Source organism: Oryctolagus cuniculus, chromosome 21 (assembly GCF_051225735.1).
Source record: "Oryctolagus cuniculus isolate XC-2025 breed Fujian yellow rabbit chromosome 21, ASM5122573v1, whole genome shotgun sequence".
In the NCBI taxonomy this organism is placed as follows: domain Eukaryota; kingdom Metazoa; phylum Chordata; class Mammalia; order Lagomorpha; family Leporidae; genus Oryctolagus; species Oryctolagus cuniculus.
The window spans coordinates 25,598,043-25,621,239 of NC_142887.1; the positions used below are offsets into that span (position 1 = coordinate 25,598,043).

At 52.3% G+C, this 23,197-nt stretch overlaps 1 protein-coding gene across 3 annotated transcripts in view; it reads right to left on the reverse strand.

Moving 5' to 3' along the window:
* The window catches only part of TTC28 (tetratricopeptide repeat domain 28), a 700,068-nt gene that overhangs the window by 81,633 nt on the left and 595,238 nt on the right, over positions 1–23,197 (reverse strand). For all 3 annotated transcript variants that reach the window (XM_051826641.3, XM_008274620.5, XM_051826643.3), the window contains 6 exons: positions 12,949–14,290; positions 11,263–11,786; positions 7,502–7,611; positions 6,200–6,329; positions 3,546–3,764; positions 1,192–1,357 (listed from right to left, as the gene is read on the reverse strand). In XM_051826641.3, coding sequence (XP_051682601.3) covers positions 1,192–1,357; positions 3,546–3,764; positions 6,200–6,329; positions 7,502–7,611; positions 11,263–11,786; positions 12,949–14,290 — 2,491 coding nt within the window. The remainder of the gene's footprint in view (positions 1–1,191; positions 1,358–3,545; positions 3,765–6,199; positions 6,330–7,501; positions 7,612–11,262; positions 11,787–12,948; positions 14,291–23,197) is intronic.

The window sequence follows — 23,197 nt, forward strand, 5'->3', positions numbered from 1 at the left end:
AAAAAGAATGAAATCCTGACATTTCCTGCAAAATGGATGACAGTAGAGATCATTATATTAAGTGAGATAAGCTAGACACAGGACAAATGCTCACTGTTCTCTCTCAAATGTAGAGGTTTAAAATAAAACAGTAGGTCTGGCTCAGGAATAGTGATGACCTGAGGTTGGAGAGTGTGGGCAGGGGTTGAGGGAGGTTGGCTACTGGGTGCTAACCCACAGTCAGGCAGAAGTAGCTAGTTCCAGTGTTGCACAGCACCATGGAGCGATCACAGGTCAGCATAACATACCACATTCTGTACCAAGACCTGGCAGGGAGGAGCTGGTGGGCTCCAAGCACAAAGACAAGACAGAGAAATGAAAATCGAACTGCCTGCCTTGACGAGTTTATGCTGTGCATGTGCGCCGAAATGTTTCATTGTCGTCTATAAGAATGTTAAAGTATCACATCACTATCGAAAACCTCCTTAAAAGGTTGGAGGGTGGAGAAATCAGAGCGCTCAGGATTTTCGTGATTACCACCAAAGTCTTTCAGGAGGCGGCAGCTGGGGACCTGACAGCAGCTAGCACAGCAGATGCTCCGACAACAGGTCTTCTGGGTGCCTGGCAGTCAGTGGAGGGAGGGCCGAGACGCCCCGGAGAGCTGCGCACAACCTCTCTGGATTTTCCGCAGAAGCCGGGCATTTGGGGAAATTATTTTCCTTATCTAAGAGCCGATCGCTATGATCAAATGTTTTCACAAGCTTATACCTTTGACAGCACTTGCAGAAAGCAGTGGCCTTCTCTGGCCTTGCTGTTCGGAAGCTCCACTTCTGCCCCCTCTGCCTCAGCACGCACAGATCACGCACACTAACTTACGCTCTCAAACAAGCAGTCCGCTATTGCACAAACTTGCTATCATCTGTTTATAGCACACAAAACATCCTAGTTTCAATAGCTGTGATGTTAAATTCAAAGGCATGCTTGCATTTGAACAGTCTGCAAACCCAGCTCAGGGAACAGGCCTCTGGGATGAGGCCACCGAGACAGGCAGCGCGGCGAGGGGCTCGCACCCCAGAGACACGTGTTTGTTTCTGCTGTGGCAGCCGTGAACAGACGGAGCGCAAAAGCCTGATCCCAAAAGCGTTCTTCCATCAGCTCAAATGGGATGCTTACTGAAGAAGCAACCCCGAGACTCACGGGAAAACTACCGACCTGGAGTAGTAGGACTCCACCCCCAGGGCCTCCCGGACGCTGGCGATGTGGTGCTCCAGGGCCGAGCTGGTCACCGACGGGAGGGCTGCGCTGCTGCCAGCCTGGAAGTCCCCGGAGCTCTCCACTGTGCCGTCACCCAGGTAGTGCTCGTGAAACTTCAGAATTCCTGAAACGAGACAGGCACAGGCTCGCCGTCTGTGACGTGCGATGCGAAGAGAGTCCTCAAGACCCAGCACGCCACCCTGCAAACCGCGTGGGGAAACCCTCAAGTCCAAAGTCTAAGAAGGCTGAGCTGTGGTCAGTGCCTGAAGCCAAGGTATTCAGGACACAGCTTCTGCTTTGAGGATACATCCCGACTCTCCCAGACTTAGGGGTACCTCATCCCCATTTCAACACTAGGGAGAGTCTCTTCAGGACCAGGGCAGGAGTATATCAAGGTGTGTTCTGTTGGGGCCGGCGCTGTGGTGTAGCGGGTTAACGCCCTTGCCTGAGGTACTGGCATCCCATGTGGGCACCGGTTCGAGACCCAGCTGCCCCACTTCCGATCCAGATCTCTGCTGTGGCCTGGGAAAGCAGTAGAAGATGGCCCTAAGGCCTTGGGCCCCTGCACCCACGTGGGAGACCCAGAAGAAGCTCCTGGCTCCTGGCTTTGGATCAGCGCAGTTCCAGCTGTTGCGGCCAATTGGGGAGTGAACCATTGGATGGAAGATCTCTCTCTCTCTCTCTCTATGCTTTTCCTCTCTCTGTGTAACTCTTTCAAATAAATAAAAATGAATCTTTAAAAAAAAAAGATGTGTTATATGCAGAGATGCTGAAATCTCCAACAGAAACATAATTAGCCAGTGGAAAACGTGTTATGAAAAACCCTTCCTTTCACAAAAGCCAATCAAAATAAGCATGCGGTACAAAGGCGAGGTAAACACATTTTAAATAATTTTTAAATAAGACTAACTGGTCAGTTGTCATTAATGGATTAAAGGAGTAAAAAAAAAAAAATCACGGCTGCATGAAACGGAGACAATCCACAGCAGTTTTCTGGCAATAAACACGGGACATATTCTCAAATGGTAATGAGGTGTGTCAGCCCTGGAAAGTGCTGGCCCTCTCTGATTGGATTAGAGCCCCCAGCGAAAGCTTCAGAGCCTCATTAAGAGCAAAGAGGAAGCGAAAAGAAACAATAGGAGCCTCATTACACATGGCTCATCATTACAGGGATTTGGCTCTACCACCTGTCAAATCATGTCCCCACGACATAACAGCCGCAGAGAGAAGGACCTGACGCCCCCGGCACCAGCCTTGTCCTCGAAGGCAGCGGGGAGGTCCCCTGGCGGAGGGGACACCCCTGGCGGAGGGGACACCCGGGGACTCCATCGCGGAAATCTCAACTTAAAACTTGTAGTGCGAAAAGGTCAGAGGTGAGGCTGCTCTGCGGGAACCCCATAAAGAATGCGGAATTCAAGGAAAAAGATGCTAAGAATGCGAGGCACAGACCACATAGGCCCAAGTGCTCAGAACCCAAGGGACATCTGGGGATTGTCACTTAGCCATCACTTGGTTTTGTTTTCTTTTTTTTTTTTTTTTTAATTAAAGGGATAGAAGCACAATCAAGAAAATCTTGTCAATTCTCCCTGGCAGTTGAACTTTTGAAATGGGCTTACAGATACGCAAGGAACCCATTCTTCAAGATTCCCAATTATAAGATCCACTTCCCCAGTCAATAAACTCTAATTGGATCTGGTCTGTCTCCAACATGGTGAAGCCATCAGCATTTTATTATGCAAAAAATATGGCCCGAACAGCTAATTAGTGGCTCGGTGTTTAGTGAAACTGTTACATCCTGAACATTTAATGCCAATTTAATCAAAGGGGATTTTTACTTCTAAAAGAGATTTACAACAGAACAAGTTTAAAAAATGGGTTCTGGTAAAAGCAGAAATTTCAAGCCTAAGACTTATTTACATACCATGAGAGAGTTGCCATTATCAGTCCCTTTAACTCGCCCACGACAAAGGGTCACAATTATTAAATCATAGCGAGAAGAACTCGCTAGGACCTGCAGTCGGCGCTTATTAGCTAAGGAACAGCAGCTGCCTCCAAACAGGGTGGCGGCTGAGATTAATCCTCGCTAAATGCGTCCACATTCACCGGCCAGGGACAACAGTTTCTCGGGGCAGGGAGAGAGCCGGGCTGTCTTATTAACTGAGTGCCCCACAGAGATGTTAGCAGAGATGTTGCTAAAACAGACATCAGCTCCTTCGTCTGAACTACGATACCGCACCTCGTCCACTTGCATTCGTTCGCCTTCCACAGGTCTGGTGTCTTAATTGCCCTGCTCCCACGGTGTAGGCGCTTACCTGCCCCCGGAGCAAGCAGCCAGCTGTACAGGTAGCCTGCGGCCAGGGAGTAGTAGAGCACCAGGCCCCTCTGGCTGTTGACCAGCTCCAAGATCTGATCGATAGTGACCGGGGAGTAGGGGTCGGAGTCCTGCTGTCCCGTCTGTCGCTCCACCAGAAGATCGGCAAATGCCCTTGTCCGCCCCCTTTCTGCCACCGCCAGCGCTTCGTCGTGGTGGCCTAGAAGACAATGGGATGAGAGGCTGGGAGTGCACGGTGAGCCTTCGCCCTCAGAGAGGGCCACCAGGCACAGCCAGCAGATCCCGCTCCGTACCACGGTCTCAGTCACACCGCATCAGGTTCGACTCCCTGCTGCGGGTGGTGGCCGCTCTCACAAACTCCCCATTCCCAGACTCAGTGAGACTCGCTCCACACCACCCTAAGCCATTGGTCTTGCTGTCTTGCAGCGGCCCCACGGGAGAGCGGACCTAGTTCAGAGCTTGACCTTGGCTCTGCCCGTTCTCTGCCGCTCATCCTGGGCTGCTCTTCCACCTGGCTTCGGCACTTCCAAGCCCGCTCACGGGGCTCTCTGGACCTGGTGCTTTGCGCTCCAGCTCCCCTGTCGACTGCGATTCTGTGTGGCTTTAGCAGGACAAGTTTCCTGGCCCTCTTGCCCAGCAGCAGCCCCTCTTCGCGTCACATTGTCCCGTGACAATCCCTGTCTTTGCACACTCGGTTCTGCTGCTGCTGCATCCTTTCCCTGGCACGGACCCCGTCTTACAAAGGGGGATTGTAGCAGCTGGCCCGCCTGTCTCAGGGGGCTACTGTAAAGAGCAAATGAGGCTCCACAGGTAGAGGTGCCCAGTAGGCCTTCTTAAAGCGCCGTGGGCACAGCAGATGGGATTATTATTCTTAGAGCAGATGCCTCGTTCTGTGCTGGGCTCCTGCGCACTTACTTCTCTCCTCCAGAGAGCAAAGGGTTTTAACCTCTCAGGTCTCTATTTTTTTAACACTGTTTTTCTTTTCCAAGTGTTTCTAGTCTTTCAGTCCAACGTCTAACCCACTTCCCCTGCAAAACTAGTCTATAATGGAGTTCAAAAGCTAACCAAGGCGAAGGTGCCAGGTTGTCAAGCAACAGCCTTGCAAGTAAGGACGGTTTGAGTGCTGAAGGAACACGATACCGAGGGTTTACCCGCAGACAGCTGTACACACGCTTGAACCCGGGGCCAGAGAGCGAGCAGATGCTGCCCCCCGACAGCACCTCAAGGATGTGCTGCAGTTCAGTATCAGCAGAAAGTGGGGATTTGCGTGTGTGTGTGTGCGTGCAAGTGTCTTTTATTCTATTATTAACTGGAACAGCAGGGACAATTTCTATGCACATGGGAAAATTGGTCACAAAGTGCAGGATGGACTTAACACTGATTATAACAGATAATAAATTGCAGTGCCAGCCAATGAGCACATTTCATAGGTACTTTTTTTTCCACAGGGAAACTTGTCTTCCTATTCATACAGCAGAGGACGGGTTACTGAAAAGACCTCACTACCCAACTTCAAAGACTTCATTATTCCAATGAATCCCTTCTGGGGAGAGGCAGAGGACCGGAAGCCGGCAGGGCCAGTGATGACTGCTAAGGCCCAGGAGAAGGGAGCAGCAAGCTGCTCCGGTGTGATGTGGCACAGGCGCCCGGAGGGATGAGGCCACCGCCTGGTGAGCAGACTCCCATGGCAGCCTGGAAGATGTGTGGGTGAGGAGAGAGAGAGACCTGGCGTCTCCTCAGGTACTGCCCCTGCGTCAGGTTCTTGAACCAGGTGAGGGTAGGAAGATGTTTTAGGGCCACCTTTGTGGGGAGCAACTCGGACTAGACTAAGTTACTGGAATTAAGACTTATTCTATGCATCTGCTCTCCCACAATATGGCACTGGGAGAGGAGGAAACAGCTTCTACACAGCTGCCTCCAGTTCAGCCAACAAACTGTAGGACCTGCTCCTGATTGGAGGAGAGCAGCGTACTCGGCGTGTGGGTAGCAGAGTTGGGATTGGCGGAAGAGGACTATAAAGGAGGAGAAGGAACATCTAAGGGGAACACCTGTGCAGCCCCCGAGAGAGCCGACCGGCGGTGTGCCGCTCCCCTGTGGAAGTGGGGAATGTGGCAGGGGGAACCGCCCTTCCACGGAGGTGGAAGGGATAGTAGCCAACCCGGGAAGAACCAGCAGCAAACCCGGGGAGGGCCGAGCAGACAAAAGAACAGCGCAGGGTCCTGTGTCGTTCCTCCACGAAGAGGGGGAGCGACAACCTTCTCCAGCTCCGGGGCCTGCTAGCCAAGTCACTATGTTTCTCCCGCATTTGGGTGTGCTCTCCTCTGGTGCCTCTCACACTGTACCGGACTCACTGCCTTGTCTCTTGGTAGAGTAAGGGCTTCCTGAGGTCAGGAGCCAGGCCTCCTTGACCATAAGCCCCAAGGAAGGCACTCAGCACTCAGAGGTACTTTCCCAGTCTTGGCTGAATAAATGGACACATGGGCAATAGCTGGCTGAAGCTGTGGCTTTACAGTCTGCACGATGAGTCGTATTTCTTCACAGCACTCACTCGACAACGTGAGACCGCGCCAGTGCAGGTACACACAAGTACAGACACACACACATGCACACACACGCACACACAGCTGCTCTCACCTAGGCTGACGAGCACCCGCTGCAAGGCCTGATACGATGACGTCTGCAGGTCAAACAGGGAGAGTTTGTAGTCTGTGCTCAGCTGGGCCTCGTGCCGGATGGTTTCAAACAGGGCCGATGCCCTGTAAAGCTGCAAGTAGGGCACAAAGCACGTCATCCAGTCCCCAGGAACCAGCCCAGCTGCTGACAGCCAGAATCCCCTTCAACCCACACCCTGGTGCACAACCAAGTGAGCGCGGCTTGCAGAAGCAGGAAAGGAGGCGTCTTCACATTCAGGCAGGCCCTGGTGGACCTGACGAGGTCTCCAGCAGACCAGTGCATAGCCTCAATTTTTAACACGTGAGGGGATCTACAGATAAAGGCTGTAGACTTGCAGTCTGAAGGGCGTAAAAACATTGCACCATTAATGCAAGCAAGGGCTGCTTTTGATAAAAAAACAAGCGAAAACCCCCTCTCTGTCATCAAGTGACAAAGTGAGGGGGCCCTGCTGGAGACGGACACGGCTCCCACACCCTCAGGGTGAGGCATCCTTTTCTGCAAGGCACCGGGCCCCCTACCAAGGGCATGCTGGGGCCTGGACAGTCACCATCCCCACAATGGACACTCTATTCTGCGGTCAGTGAGGCCACAAGGCTGACATGTACAGTATCAAATTTTTAGTTCGTCCAGTCTTAAAAAACAAATGTTTCTGTGGCCACCTCTGGGTGGGAGCCCCGGTTTACTTATCCCAGTGGCCCTGTGTCTAGCACACAGATTATCCTCGTGGTTGTCACACACGGGCTCACCAGGTGAATGTGTGCCCCTGGATTGGCCACCCCCCTCTCCTCCAACCCCAGAGAGGAAGCCTGCGCTGTGAGGGATCCCTCCGCCCTCCTGAGCCAGCCTGACAGCGGGCTCCTCTTCAATGCCTGGTTCACACGCAGGACTGCGTGAGGGGGAGAGATAAGCTATGTCTATGGATATTACTAGAAACCCACAAAGATATTAAATCCAATAATTATGAATTCTTGTTTTACTTCTATTGTAAAATGAATGTAATTACATATTAAAGTTTAATGAGGAGCAGAAGCACACAATACGAGAATTCCAAAGAAATTATTGCGAAATCTATCACAGGGGCGCGTGAGCAGGAATCTCCACTGATAGTTCGACCCTTCTGGGTAACGCAGGAGGCGAATCCTGGACGTCAACGCCAGGGGAGAGTCGGCTTCTCTGGCAAACGTTACAGCAAGGGGAGTGACCCCAAGGCTTTCCGTGCCTCTGGAAACAAGGCCCACTTGGGTCCATGGTCCCCCTGCTCACCTGGTGTTGGGCCTCCTCCAGGTTTCCACTAGCCCAAAGGGAGAGGCCAAGACCATGGCGAATTTTAGCCTCGTCTTCTCTCCGGCCCAGTTGCTCGGCTAATCTCAAACCTGAAACCAAATAGAGAAGTTTAAGCAAATGCAGAAGACAGAAAATTCCACCCTGCCAAGGAGACCCAGAGCATAGTTTTGCTTCAGGTGCGGATTAAGAACGCCAAGCGCGCGGCTGAAGGACGTGCAGGCCGAGCGCTGAGTCAGCCGAGGCGGCATCACCGATCTCTCCACACTCTCGTTGGCGGTGCATTTACAGGACACCCCAGGATGCCCCGGCAAGAGCTCAGGCGATGGCTATCAGCAGGAGACAGATCTGCAGGGCAGGCACAAACACGGAGACGCACGGAACCTGCGCCTGACCGCCCTCCCAGATGTGAAGCCCTTAGCTGTGCAAATGGAAACTCCCAGCTGATAAACTTATCTAACACGATTCTTCTTCGCTGGTGAGAGCTTTTCCTGCCAGTCAAGCACAGAAGCCAAGATAATGCTCTTTGCTATCTCATGTGCACAGTATCCAATCAGTGCAGCGGAATACACACACAGCCTGGGCCTGCCTCCTGTTACTGGTGCTACTGCCACATTTCATGTCCAATCTGCTGTTCCTTTAAGTCTGAGACTTTGATGTGCCTCAGCGGGGTTGCAAAACTAGGGCTATTACGAGTCGAAAGCCTTAAATGAGACTGTCCTCATTTTAATGGCCTTCAGATAGAAACCTGCAGCTTGGGTCACTTCCCCACAGCAAGCTTCAGGACACCAGCAACCTTTGGAGCTTTGTGGGAGCCACATCTGAAGGCAACCGTTTATTGCACTGGTCACTAGGCAGTTCTCAGCCGCACTGCGCTCTCATTATCCTGCCGTCTGTGCGGGGAACAGCAGGAAGGCTCCAGCAGTACAACTGCGCGCACAAAGGAAGGGCTTCCTTCTCCTAATCTAATTCAGAGTGGACGGGCACCTGCCTCTGGCCATGCTGAGCCTGTGCAGTTGCAGCCTTCTCAAAAGGAAATTAATCCAGAGAGGCTAATAGAATGGATACTCAGGTTCAAGTCCACGCAATGTGTACTTCAAAATGCGCAGAACACGGAAAATGTAGAAGTAGCTCAAGCTTAAATCATGCCATTGAGTAACAAAAAGGACACTCGCCAATTGCATTTCTAAATATCTCATAGAATAGGAACACACGTGAAAGACGACGGTTCTCGGGAGATACCTGAGGGAATACTCGTTCTCACAGTCAACAAGCTAATCCCAGGCTGCTGCTAGGTCTGGGTCTATGAGTCCGAGCTAAAATTAACTGAGGCAAACAAACCCACCCCTGCCCCAAAGCACATTCTGCGAGATCAGGGCTTTGCTTGCTACATCCCCAGCATATAGGGAGCTCAATGACAAAGAGCTAAAGTCCTCTGGACGGAGGCAATACCTATCCTGCACCTGCTTCTGCCTCTGCCCCATCCAACCAGCTCTCCTGGAGGCCGGCTTGCCAGAGACTGGTTGCACAACCCCAGGTAGCTCACCAAATTGCTCCAGGGCTCCCTTTTTGTCCATGTGTAAAATGAGAAAGAGCTGGGTGAGACTTTGACGGTTTTTAAACCAGAGATGTCCATCACCTGCAGAGCGTGTTGAGCCATGTGAGCTGTTGCCCTGGGGCAGGTGATGCTGATCCACGGCACCCTCCCCCTGGGAAAGCAGGAGGGAGGGGCACTCCTGGGGTTCCCTCTTTGCAAGAGGCTGCGCACCCACCTCAAAAGGCCCGGAGAGTGCGTCCAGCACTTGTAGCAGCCCCAGCTCGGAGCTCGGGGGAAGAGGCATCTAGTCTGGCCCACGAGAGAGGCACATCCACAAGCATCCGCAAGACAGAGGCTGCGGAGATGCTCCAAATAGGAGTCTTTAGATCTCTACAAGACTTCAGTATCACAAGAAACAACGGAAAGAAACTCCGTGAATGGAGAGCTACATTACGCTGTCTCAGGCAAACCAGCTGCTCCCCGGAAGTAGTACTTCAGGACGTACAAAGGAGCACAGCGCGGGAGGGCCGTGGAGGGCCTGGACTTCAGAGTCCCACACTTCAGCTGTCAAGCTTCAGGGAACCAAAAGCCAGTGCTCCGTGTGGGCGTGGAGCCCCACCCGAGAGGTGGCATGGTCTGGCATGGGGAGTCCAGGCACACAGCGCCGCTGAGCCCTCGGGCCACTCTGGTCCCTGGTCAGTGCACACATCAGCCCCCCTCCCGCCTCCCACCTCCCCTGTGCTGGCTGCAGCCCTCAGTCCCAGCTCTCCAGCTGGGCAGCAGTAATCAGACGCAGCTGCCCCCTCCTGCTCTTTCCTCTTGAGGTCAGAAGCTACTCCAGCCAGGTGCTTGAGTGGGCTTGTCGTGGCTAACGTGACCTAAACCAGTATTTCAGGCTCTTGCCTTTTACTTAGGAAAGAATTCTAAGCATAGGCTCACACACAGCATGCAGCATGGTAAGATTTAACATTTATTTAGAAAGTGAGACGAGCACACAGGAACACGAGGGCCTTGTAGGGGAGAGTGAGCCAAGAAGGGTGAACAGGGACCTTCACACCAGTCACTTCCAGGGGTCCACGAGGAGAGGGAGCAGGCCAGAGAGCACGTGCAGGTGAGCGACAGGGTGCACGGGCGAGAGGGGCGGGCCCAGTGCGCTCCAGGCCTCCTAGTCACTTCCAAAAGGGGTGTGGTTACAGTCTGATTGACAGGTAGGTGGATACAGGTGAGACTACATGGGGGCAAAGGAGGTGTGACCTCCAGCTCATGAACCCAATCTGTCTCCAAGAACAGTCCTATACCAGTTTCTAGGGTCAGAAGCCCCAGGCTGAGCCCTACCCCGAGGTGAACCAACCACATGGCGCCTCTGGGCCCCAGGTGAGTTGGCTGCACTAATGGGAACGAAAAGATATGCTTAAGATCATTGTGAGACTGAAATTAGATTAATGGAAAAATGGGATTAAAAGATGTTTATTTGGGTGGAAGAACATTTTGAAGGTCATGCATACTTCCCATGAGCGCTGTGAACAGTCTTCACATCAGCGAGGGTTTTGCACCCATTTCCACTTACGGATAAACTGAGGGCATCAGATCTGCCCCTCTGCTTCGGGGAAGGACGCCGTGCACCTGTGCGGGGAGAGGCCCGCCTCCGTGGGAAGAGGTGGGAGCCAATGCACCGCTGTGGGACACGCGTGTCGGGATAAGGACACGTCCACGGGCCAGCGGTGCTCGGGTAACTGTGTGGTCTGAGGGCAGAGGAGGGAGAGGGGTGACCAGTTTCTGGGTCTGCCTGGGCCGGCCTGAGCACCACAGGGAATACACAAAGGGACAGAGCTTGTGGCAGGCTGGCCTGTTTCTACGCCTCAGACCCCCCCATCTTCACAGTCAGAGCTCGTGTGACGACCACAGGGCTCTGAAGAACACTTCGGGCACAGCTCCGCGGGCTGCGGTGGCAGTGGCCGCCTCCCCGAAGGAGCAAGGCGGGCTAGGTCCAGCGGGCTGGGAACAGTGCTGTGGGCAGCGCAACACCTCCGCACCATCGGGGACACCGGGTGGGGAACACTGCGGTCTGGAATCAGCTGACAGCGTGGCTCCCATCCACGCAGCGCTGGCGGCCACGCACACTGCGTGCCCTTCCCTCTCAGGCTCAAGGCCTGGCTCTGAAACTGACCTCAAACACACCCAGACCACCGTGGGCCTTGGCACCTACCTTCCTGTAAGTACATGACGGCCTGGGAGTAGTTCTGCAAGGCGTGGTGGGTCCTTCCCAGGCTGCTGTATGACACCGTCTTGGCCACCAGGTCGTTCATCTGGGCAGCGATGCTCAAGTGCTGTTCTTGGTATACCACGGCCCTCTCGAAGGTGCCCAGGGACTCGTACGTCAGGCCCAAGTTCCCGTAGGCGCGGCCCTGGCACGTGGGGTTGTTGGTCTCTTCCGCTATCTGCAAGTCGAGCTGGTGGTACTGCAGGGCTGTGTCGTACTCGCCCATCTGCTGGTAAACACCGCCTAGGCCACAGGCCGCATCGCTCTCCAGGGCTCGGTCTTTCATCTCTCTAGCAATGTTCAGCTGGCGTTCCAGGCAGGAAATGGCTTGTTCGTAATTCCCTAATTGGCTGTGCAGACTCCCCAGCTCTCCGTAGGCCTGCGCTTTATTGAAGGCCTCCCCAAGCTCGTGGGCAACCACGAGCCTCTTTTCGAAGCACACAAGGGCTTGCTGCAAGCTCCCCATCGCCCTGTGGGGATGTAGACAGAAAAGCAATGATATTATTTCATGCAGGTGCAGACATGCTAAAGCCCCTGAGAAAATGAAAAGCATTTGTCACTGTCACTTACTATAGAAGCTCTTAACTCCTCTCCTGGCTAAAATCTATCATGTGCCCTTAGAGTGAGATGCAGAGGAATTTCATAATCTGGAAAGCAATTCAGAAGTCATCCCTTAGTGACCTTCCCAGGAGCTCGCGATTCAATGGGATAGACACCCCGAGGAAACATAAAATATATTAATAGGCACAATGATAGCAAGTGAACTGTTTGGTTCTTCGGGCCTCCCAATTTCCACTACCACTTAGACTGTGTTTTTGAAATCACTTTACGGTGGCTATAAATCTCTCAGCCTGAGCTTCTCAGAGCACTCTGTGGGTGATGATTTAGTCTGACCCTTGCCCTTCCTCCACTCCAGGAGCCCTAATCCCCTGCCTCTCGGGGGAGGCCATATATTCTGCAGACACAGACGCCTTCTTGGGTTCCCCACATTCAGGGGAAAAGCATCACCTTGGCCACGGCGTGCCTTTCTGAGCAAGCAGGAAGCATGGGTAGAGCGTGGATTCAGGTGGCCAACCAAACCAGTTATGCGGGGCTGCGGACCCCTTTCTCTGGGCTCTGGTTTTTGGTGATAAATCACTCCCGTAGCAGACGGTAATCGCTGTGTACTAATACGGGGTTGCTACAGCTAGGAGTCAGGCGCTAACACAAGGCGCCCAGCATGAGCTCCAGTGCACAACACGCGTTTAGTCACTCCCCCTATCACCAGGTGGCTTTTCCTAAAAGTGACACAACGGGATCCAAGTAATTAGTGGGGGCAAGTGTCGTAGCCATGAACTCGTTCACACGCATGGCAGGGACTCCAGAAAGGTCAGCTGAGCCCGTTCCTCCACCTCTCCCACCCTCACTGACTCCCACTCTGCGTACTATGATGCAGTCCACAAAGGCATTAGATTTGGACTCGGAAGAGTCGGGGATTTGACCCCCAGCTGCCCCTGGGAATTCACCGAACAGCAGGGGGAATCAAATGGGCAGGCACCAAAATGCCTGTGGTTAATAAATGGCCGTGCAGGCGTGAAGTGGCCAATACTGTCACAACTGCTCTTTTTGCACATTTGCCCTCTGTCATCTTACCTGTGTCCGTTTCCTAGGCCCCGGTAGGCCTTGGCTTGGTCCTGCATCCGATTGAGACTCTGGGCCACAGACAGATACTGCTCATAGTACTTGATAGCTTCCTCGTAGTCACCCAGGGCCTCATAGCAATCCCCTAGGTTGCCGTAGGCCCGGCCCCTGTCGAGCACAGATTCATTTCCGCTCAGCTGCTGCAGCATGGCCAGCTGCTGCTCGAAGTAGCCGATGGCTTCTTCCATCACGTTCATGTTCATCTTTGTGATGCCCATGTTACCATAGACCTGGGCTTCTAAACTCGGATCTTTCAGCTTCTGCCCTAGCTCCAGCTGCTCCTCATAACACTTGAATGCCATGGTGTACTTCCCGAGGGCCATGTAGACAGCGGCCAGGTGCCCGTGAGCTCTGCACTCCCCCGGCAAGTCACTCAGCTCCTGATACACCTCCAGTTCCTGGGTGTGGTAACCCAAGGCCTTGTCGTGCTTCTGGATCATCCGGTAAGCAGTGCCCAGGGCCGCGTACGCACTGGCCTCCAGCCTCCTGTCCTTTACGTGGTGAGCTAAGCCCAGCTGCTGCTCGTAGAACTTTATTGCACCATTTATATCCTTTTTACAGATAAATATATCGCCCAGGTTCCCCAGGGCTCGAAATTTAGCCTGGGAATTATTCAGGGACTGGGCTAGAGACAGTAGGTACTTCTGACACTCTTCAGCTTTGCTGAAATTCAGCAGAGCCTTAAATGCCAGGCCCAGGTTGCAATAGGCTTTCGCTTGGCTCAATTTGTCGTGAAGGTCCTTGGCCAGCGCCAGGTCCTGCTCGTAGTATTTCACGGCCTCCTGGTAATTCCCAAGGCAGTAATGGGCATAGCCAAGGTTGTGGCAGACCTTCCCTTCTCCTTCCATGTCTTGAAGGTCGGGAGCGAGCCGCAGATACTGCTCGTAGTAGGGGGCGGCCTGGCCGTACTCCCCCCGCGAGCAGTGGAAGTTGCCCAGGTTGCTGAGGGCCCGGGCCTCGCTCTGGATGTCTCGCAGCTCCCGGGCGATGTTCAGGTGGTTCTGATAGTGCTGCAGGGCCCGGTCGTGGGCGCCTAGGGCCTGGTAGGCCACAGCCAGGTTCCCGTGCGTGGAGGCCTGCGAGGCGCGGTCGTTCACCTCCATGGAGATCTGCAGCTCCTGCCGGTGGTACTTGACCGCCTGGTCGTACATGCCCAGCGCGTTGTAGGCATTGCCCATGTTCCCGTAGGCACGGCCCTGGGCGGCGTAGTCGCTCAGCTCCTGGGCGATGCACAGGTGGGTCTTGTGGAGCTTCAGCGCCGTGTCATAGTCGCCCTTCATCTGGTGTATGATGCCTGAACGGGAGAAGGCAAGATCAGAAAAAGTTCCGGATAACTAACTGATTGGCACTTTCGAGGAGAAAAGGCAGAAGTTGCAACTTCGTTTATAATAAAATATATTCCAGAATAATTAAAAAATTTAAAATAACAGAAGGTAGAATTAAATATTTATCAGCTCTCCAGAGGGAGGATAGCTTTCTAGGCTTCGAAGCGACAGAAAAAACATTGACAGATTTGATTACAAAAATAAGATTTTTTGTCCTACAAATAAGTATCTAAAATTAAAATGCAAGCACAACACTGGAAAATATATGGAGCATATGAAAAGGTTCAGTAGCTATTGTGTGTAAAGATTTCACTTGCTTGGCTTTAAAAAAAAAAATTAAGACCCCAATTTGCTAAAATAGGAAAAGCAGCGAGTTAGTAGACAACTCACATCCAAAGAAATACAAAGAATAACCACAGGGGGAAATGCTAATTCCCTTTAATAATCAAAGAAATGCAAAATAAAGCCACCCCAAAGTAGCATTTTACTTCTTCTAAATTAGCAAACAAAAAATTTAACCCCTCCCCATACTGCTGAGGTTGCCCAGGAATTGAGAAAGATCCCGATTGTTAGGGGCATAAACTAGGACAAGCTTTGGAAGCACAACAAGGGCTGCAGGCGGGGTCCTGCTCCGACCCTGAGACCCTCCTGGAGGGGAAGAAGTACCACAAAGAAACAGAAAGGCTGCACACACAGCAGTCTCTGCCCCAGCGTTCCGGATTCATGGAAAAATCAGAAACATCGCACAGGCTGCGCTGGGGGCCCTGGCAGTACCTTTTGGCTCATCAACTCAGTAGAGGATGTCGCAGTCATTAAAAGGATAATTATGAAGACTATGCAGGAAGAATGGAGAAGGTGTTCTTAAAATCATGCTAACCAGAAAAGGCACTAACAGTGCTGCACAAGCCAGAAAAATCAATGTGTGCACGTGGACAAGACCTTGAGGAGGGAATGAAAAATAAAAACAGTTGCCTAGTTACGGGATGGGATTTGAGTGATTTTCGTTCCCAAACTTCTTGTAACTCTATTCCTTTTACAGTCAATAATAACAGTGCTCCAAACAACCCTTGGACACTAAGCAACGGCTCCTTAGCTATGCTGTTGTTTTTATCAGCAGATCAACATGAGATATGTCAGGCTTGCAAGCCAGGGGCGTGATAGTGCTTAGGTAGGAGGTAGCTTATAGGGGGGCCTGGTTCCTTGCAGCATTGGGAAGGGGGGAGGATGCAGGGTGCAAGCAGGTTGCTCCCTGACCTTGGTTTAGAGTACACTTCTCCATGCATCAGTATGTGAGTTTGCAGCCGTGATGAAAACCAGCAAAAGGACAAAACAAACACAAAAAAAGCCCACGAACGCCAAGATGAGTCTTACTGCACGCCTGAACAGAAAATACAGCATTGTGGCCGGCGCCGAGGCTCACTAGGCTAATCCTCCGCCTAGCGGCGCCGGCACACCGGGTTCTAGTCCCGGTTGGGGCGCCGGATTCTGTCCCGGTTGCCCCTCTTCCAGGCCAGCCCTCTGCTGTGGCCAGGGAGTGCAGTGGAGGATGGCCCAGGTGCTTGGGCCCTGCACCCCATGGGAGACCAGGAAAAGCACCTTGCTCCTGGCTCCTGCCATCGGATCAGCGCGGTGCGCCGGCCGCAGTGCGCTGGCCGCGGCAGCCATTGGAGGGTGAACCAACGGCAAAGGAAGACCTTTCTCTCTGTCTCTCTCTCTCACTGTCCACTCTGCCTGTCAAAAAAAAGAAAAAAAAAATACAGCATTGTGAAAGAAAGCTCTCCAAACCCAGCCTCCACAATTTGCTTAACTCCATACCACCCTTCATCCACTCCTTCATTCATTCACTTACCCAGCAAACACTAACCAGGCACTGATGTGTACTAGGCCTGGGGTGGGCAGCAGGAGCAGACAGAGAACAAAGACAGAAGTCCTTGCCCCCAGAGATCACACAGTCAGCGCTAGAGGCAAGTGTGGGGTGGGCCTGGGAGCCACCACCTACTGCTGGATCTGCCCCCGCCCTGGGACCCTGTCATCTCACTGTTGGTGACTGGTCTTAGGTGTCGGATAGGCCACGTGGCCACCTGTGCTTCTGTGTTTTATTTAGTTCATCTATAAAATGAGGAAAATGGTAATTGGAAGGCTAGCCTTAGAGAGTCCAAATGAGGTTCAAACGAAACAACTCGTAAGCTGCGAAGTGAAATTTTAATATGAAAATATTCCACGCTCCCAGGAAAAAAAGAGTTCTTGAGGTGGCAGAGGTTAAATAAACTATGGTGATATTTCTGTTTTTTTTTTTTTTAATGAATAAAATAGTTCATAATTTAAAAAAAACATGGTACCTACGTGTGCTGGAATCACATGGTGACATTAAAAAGGTGAAGTAGCAGCTTACATATTGACAGAGGAAGAAATTTACATTCTAATTATTAGGGGGATCTGTGTGGTCAGGAGACAGCACATGGGAAGGAGAACTGTATGGGATATGTGTACGCAGACACATCCACTACTGTACAGACATTCAGCACATTTATTCAATGCTAACAGTAGGAATCCTGTGGTGGAACTACCAGGTTTTTCTTTTTGCTTATCTGTATTTTAATTGCTCTCGCTGTCATGGACACATAACCCTTGGTTTAGAAAAGAAGAAAAGTATTTTTGAACAATGCTCCCGTAAGAGAAGTAAAATTTCTGGGGCCTGGGTCTGGTAACTCCCTGGACTGGAGAAGTTACCAGCACCCCAGCTGGCAGGATCAGTTTCTCAGAATTTGTCTCAAGGTCAGAAACCCCCCAGAAAGGGCCAATACCTTAGCATCACCCAGAACCTTGGTAATGACGAAAAATCATCAGTGACAAACATGCCAGAACTAAGGACCTGAATTTAACATGCGTTCCTAAACTGCTTTTATCTAAAGGGAAAACAGGCCGATTTTTTTTTCAGGTGAATTTTTCTTACCATGACACTTTTTTGCTTTTTCAATAAACATGATTCCCAGGTCCACACTGATGGCCTGATGACTGGGAAGGGCCCATCACCTCCCTCACCACCCCAAACGCAAGATTTCCAATTGCCAGGTGTTCTTAGAAGAAATGAGTCATTTACTTTCTTGCTCTCAGGTTTCTGCATTTCTAGAATGGGAGTCAAAATACCTACCAAGAGGTGGCCGCTCGCTGCAGGGGCAGGACACGGTTAGGACGCCTGCATCCCACAGAGGAGTCCTGGGTTCATCACCCAGCTCTGGCCCCTCACTCCACCCCCTGCTAATGCAGATCCTGGGAGGTAGAGTGATGGCCCAAGGAACTTTGTCTCTGCCACCCACATGGGAGACCTGGATTGAGTTTCCTGTTCCTGGTTTTAGCCCCAGCCCAGCTCTAGCCATCGAGGGCATTTGGGGAATAAACCAGTGGATGGCAATTCTCTCTCTCTCTCTCAGAAATAAATGCTTTTAAAAACTCTGTCCAGGAGCCGGCGCTATGTCATAGCCCTGCCTGAAGCGCCTGCATCCCATATGGGCACCAGTTTGAGACCCAGCTGCTCCACTTCCAATTCAGCTCTCAGCTATGGCCTGGGAAAGCAGTGAAAGATGGCCCAAATCTTTGGGCCCCTGCACGCGCGTAGGAGACCCAGAGGAAGCTCCTGGCTCCTGGCTTCGGATCAGCACAGCTCTGGCCATTGCGGCCAATTGGGGAGTGAACCAGCGGGTAGAAGCTCGTGCTCTCTCTCTCTCTCTCTCTCTCTCTCTCTGTTTCTCTCTCTGTAACTCTGACTGCCAAATAAGTAAATCGTAAAAAAAACACAAAAAAAAAAACAAAAAAAAAAAACCTGCCCAGCCAATGTCTCTGAACCTTTCTTTTCTTTCTTAAATTGAAATTATTTTTTCACACATTGTGTTTTCTTACTAATAGAGCTATAACCATCTCTAGGGAATAGTCTGAGAGACATTAATAGTATACATTAATATGTATTGTAAACTATGTAACTTGGAATGCCCAGTGTTGCGAGAGAGAGGCAGAGAGAGAGAATTCTGTCTTTTACTCTCGTGGCCTTCAGAGCCTGGACTAGTTACTAGGGAGCAGTTGCGATGGTCATGGCTACCCTGGGCTCAATGATTTGTGGAAGAAGCTCCCTGCTGGTTATGGCAAAATGATCTGATCTCCAGCCAGCTTCTCGGGGAACTCTCCCCCTTCTTCCTTCTGTCTCAGTTTCCGTTTCCAGGGGCCTACAAAGAAGCGCGGGAGAGGCTCAAAAAACAAAGACTTGCACACACATGGGAGGCTGGAGGAGCTGGGCCTGGCTGGGCCTGGCTGGGCGGGGCGTGTTTTCGCCCGCCCTGCGTCTCCCCTGTCTCAGCCACTGCCAGCCTGGTGAATTCGGAAGGCAGCAATGCATGCTCTTGGCAGCCTTTCTCTTTGTTGAGGCAACATAAAGGCGGCCCTGGGAGCTGCCAGCGGAGTGACTGCGCGTGCTGAGGAGATAATCTGCAGATCCTCCTTCCCTTTCGAGACCACAGCTTGATTTCCCAGGGCCGTCACTCAGAGGAAGGCTTCCAGAGGGCCTGTCAGCGGGAGCTCGCCAGGTGACAACAGGCCACGGGGAGGGGAATTAAATGAAGATTAGTGGGCCAGAAGATCCTCACAAGCCGAGCGTTCACAAGGGCGTGCGGAGAGAGGCCACGTGGTTGTGAATTTATACGCTGCCACGGTAGGCCTCCACCAAGGGTCACTGGCATGGGAGTAATAATACCGGCTTCAAAGGGTGGGTGTGAGGCCCAGGAGAAGCAAGCCCAAGTGCCTGGGACATGTAAGTGCTCAAAACATTTTGCTCTTTTAAAATTTACTTATGTATTTGAAAGGCAGAGAGAGAGAGAGAGAGAGAATGAGCATTTCCATCCACTGGTTTACTCCCCAGTGCCTGCAAAAGCCAGGGCTGGGCCCCACTGAAGCCAGGAGCTGGGAACTCAATCAGGTTTCCCGCCTGGGTGGTGGGAATTCCACTACTTGAGCCTGCTGCCCCCCAGGGTGTGCATTAGCAGGATGCTGGGCAGAAGGGAGAGGATCCAGGACTTGAAACAGGCACTGCAATATGGGATTTGGCTGTCCCAAGAGGCGTCTTAACTACGAGGCCAGATGCCTGCTTTTATTACTAAGCATTACCAGCAAAAACCAGGGGAGGTGTGCACAGGACTCACCAAGCCAAAAAAAAAAAGTCTACTGGAACTAGAATGTTTAGCATTTTAGCACGAATTCGGCCTGTCCGCTGAGCGTCAGTGTACCTCCACAAACAAAGAGCATTCTTCTCCTTTATTGAAATATGACTATTAGGATTAGTAATAGTGCACGCACGACATGGGGCTTTAAGAACTGACCCATTCTTTCCCTCTGCTTTCAAACAGATTGAGTTCTGCTCCGTCTGAGCTGTACCACCGCAGGAACCACGGGATGCGACACTTGGAAAAGGCCTTCCCCCAGGCTCACTTTATAAACGACGTGAGAAAGGCCTCGTGAGGGCAAGTGTGGCAGCGTCAGGGCCGAGGCGAGCTCTCTCGGAGCCGTGTGCCCCCATCTGTGCCAGCCCATCTGCTTTCAAGACAAGCAGGGGACATGAAGGAACGGCTGTTAGTTTTGCTAAGGGTGACATGGGACAGTAACTGTGCTTCATAAAGTTCTCATCAGTTAGAAACACCTATGGGAACTTTTACAGAGAAAACGACATGGTGTCTCCGATCTGCTTCCAAAACACTCCCCGGGCAGGTGTTTCTCCCACAGTGAAGAATCTCCCATCCTTTACTGGAGTGCCTGAGTTCCATTTCTGGGTCTGGCTCCTGATTCTGGCTTCCACCAGTGCAGACCTTGGGAGGCAGCAGGTAAAGCTCAGGTGTTGAGTCCCTGCTACTCACACGGGGGACCTGGACTGAATTCTCAGCTCCTGGCTTCAGTCTGGCCCCATCTTGGCCATGGCAGCCATGGGGAGGCAGCCAGTGGATGGCAGCTCATTGTGTCTGTCTCTCTCTCAAATAAATGAATAAATATTAAGTTTAAAAAACTTCAGTGGAGGAGAAGTTTGTGTGTGCGCATGTGTGTGTATACATGTGTGCATGTCTGTGTGCTCATGAAAGCAGATGAAATAAGATTTACAAAATGCAGATAATTAGGTTATGCATATGTGGGGCTCATGGTACTATTCCTTCTACCTGTGAAAATGGCCATAATGGGAGTTACATATGAAGATATGCAGAGACGCGGCACTCTCTCGCTCTTCCTTGTGGCTGAGTCCAGATGTGCAGGGTTAAGTCTGTTTCTCTGTCTCTGGGACCTCCACAGACAAAGAGCTGGGCTGGCCAGCAGCCTCAGTGGCCGCAGCAGCTGGTGCATCCTTTTCTGGTTGACTTTGTAGATGTGAGAGAGAAAGGATGTGTGCACACTGAAAACAACCAAGCACTTTGTCCTACTGCTGTAGCTCCTTTATCGTCACAATATTGAGCTTCGCTTTTCATTCCAAATGGTCTTGACGGGTGGGGGGATAGTTTTGCCTATCAAACAGGCAGGGAGGGAGAGGAGGGCAGAAACAGCTGGGAACTCCTGCAGCCCAGAGCCCGTGCTGCGTGTCTTGGCTGCTCCTCTCCAGCCTGCTCCTCACTGGGAGAAGCAGCCCAAGATTCTCCAGAGGGCCCCTTATCCTGACACCTTTAAGTCCCCTGGATCCTCTCCTTCTTACTCCCACATCGTACTTAAGAGATCTCAAAGCTTTGGGTAGGGACGAGGGGACAGACCCGATTAATGAAGAGATGGCTGGAATCAAGGCCGTGAGAGCAAGTGCTCCGTGTGAGAAGCAAACTGGGTGACCTCACTTACCTGCAGGTGACTACGGACCTGCAGTCAGCTCCGTGATCTCTGGCACTGGAGGCCAGCAAAGGTACACCCTCGCTGAAGTGGCAGATAATTCTCCATTTACATACCATGTGACTTTAGCGACAAGCACCTCCCCTATAGGTAAGGTTTTCTTGAGAAGCTCGGAGTGCCTGGATCTCTACTCCGTGACTTCATGAATTCTTAGAACAATGCTGGGAGCCGGAGGGCAGAGCTGCTGCTGCAATCCAGGTCTGTCTGGCTTCAGGGTCTCAGGCTCTCTCCCCTGCTGTCCTGGGCTGGACCCGCCCCCAGTGAGGGGTGGACGTGCCTCTGTGTCTTCCCTGGTAGCATTAACGTACTGCTGTGGCAAACCAGGCTGAGGGCACCTGCATGCGAGTGCGGCCTGGCTACACCAGCACCTGGACAGCAGAGACCAGGAGTGCAACCCGAGGAAGCAGAGGGAACCATTAGCGGGGACCTCACCTCTGGAGAACTCTGGGCCACTGCGTTCCCATTCTGCCATCGTTGAACATAGTTACATCTGTCTGATTCTCGTGCCAACCCCTCTGGGCTCTGCGGCACCTCCAAAGGACGACAGAAGTCACCAGCCTGCTGCCGACTTCGTGCCGACCACGGGGATGCTCTCGGGGGCACCGAGCGCTCAGGGACATTCCCCTTTCGGAGGCACCACGGCGCCAGATTCCTCCGCTCTTCCTGTTTGTCTCGTCTCTGAGCAGCCTGCTGAATCCCTGCACATGCACCCCTCCAACCCTCCAAGCACATGCCATGGCAAACTACCCATCATTTTGACCAAACCTGGGAAGATAAAAATGCAGTCGACAGAGAAATACATGGAGAGGTTCTCCCTGCTCGACGCCACCTCTCAGGGTCCCCCTGAGGCTGAGGGGAGCAGAGTCAGCTCCTCTGGTCCTCTCCTCAGACACCCGCAGGGCCGGCCTGCATGAGCAGTGACAGGAAGTCCGCCTGGAGCCCACAAATATTCCACTGCCTTCTCACAGGCCCCACTTCCTACTCCCTTGGATCAAGACCAAGTCTGCAGGTGAATAGCTCAGAACTTCCCTGGGCCTGTGCGGCTGTAAATCTGAGGCAGTGGGAAGATTAATTGTGCCATGAAGTAGGGGAAGCAATAATTAAGCCTATTAAAAAGGAGGTGCTGGAGAGAGGTGTTCTGTGATGGATGATGAGGTAGAAGTGCTAGGCACGGTCGTTCCTACGGGCTCTGGCCGTGCCACCGGGAGAGAACTTGGTGGGAAGCCCAGAGCAGAGTGAAAAATATGCCGGGCTTGCCTGGCCAAGCCCTGCCATTCGTCACTGTTGGGAGAAGGCACAGGGTGCTTGGTTTTCATTGCGGATCACAATAAGAGGTAGGAGGCAGCCGCCTAAGTTAACAATGCAGGGAGTGTTCCAGGGAGTCCCTTTTAATAGGAAACAAATATTTCTTTTGTTTCAAGGCATGGGTAGAATCACTGCATTGTGGAGATAGCTGCTTCTGCTTCTCCTGTGGGCGGGGCCCCTGGAAGCTGGACCTGTCCCGAGTCCCTGCGGCACCCTCTCAGGGTCCCTGAAGCCTGCAAAGGGATGACCAATTAAAGCAGCACTTGTGGGCGCTTCCATCTGGGCTCTGGCCAGGCCACCCCTGCCTGGGGTTCCTGAAGCTGTGCCAACCACCCGTCCCCTGGATCCCACTGACCTTTTCCGCCTGTGAGTGACTTCCTCCTCCCACTCGCTCGGCTTGGACTGCCTCTCTCCGTCCCTGTGGTTGACTACTAACGTGTCCTACTGTGTGGTTCTCTTCCCCACGCAGGCAGCTCATGTGCCTACCCGTGAGAAGTTAGCTGGGTGTGGTTTAGTGACTTGCTTTGCCAATGAACTGAGTGGAAGTGATGTGTTTCTTCCCAGAGAAAGCCTTTAAGAGCCGAAGTGCAAGGTTTCAGGCTCTTCTGTCTGTTGCCAGAAGTTTCCTGAGGAGTTTTTGAGCCATTCACGCCTCTGGACATGCTAAACTCCAG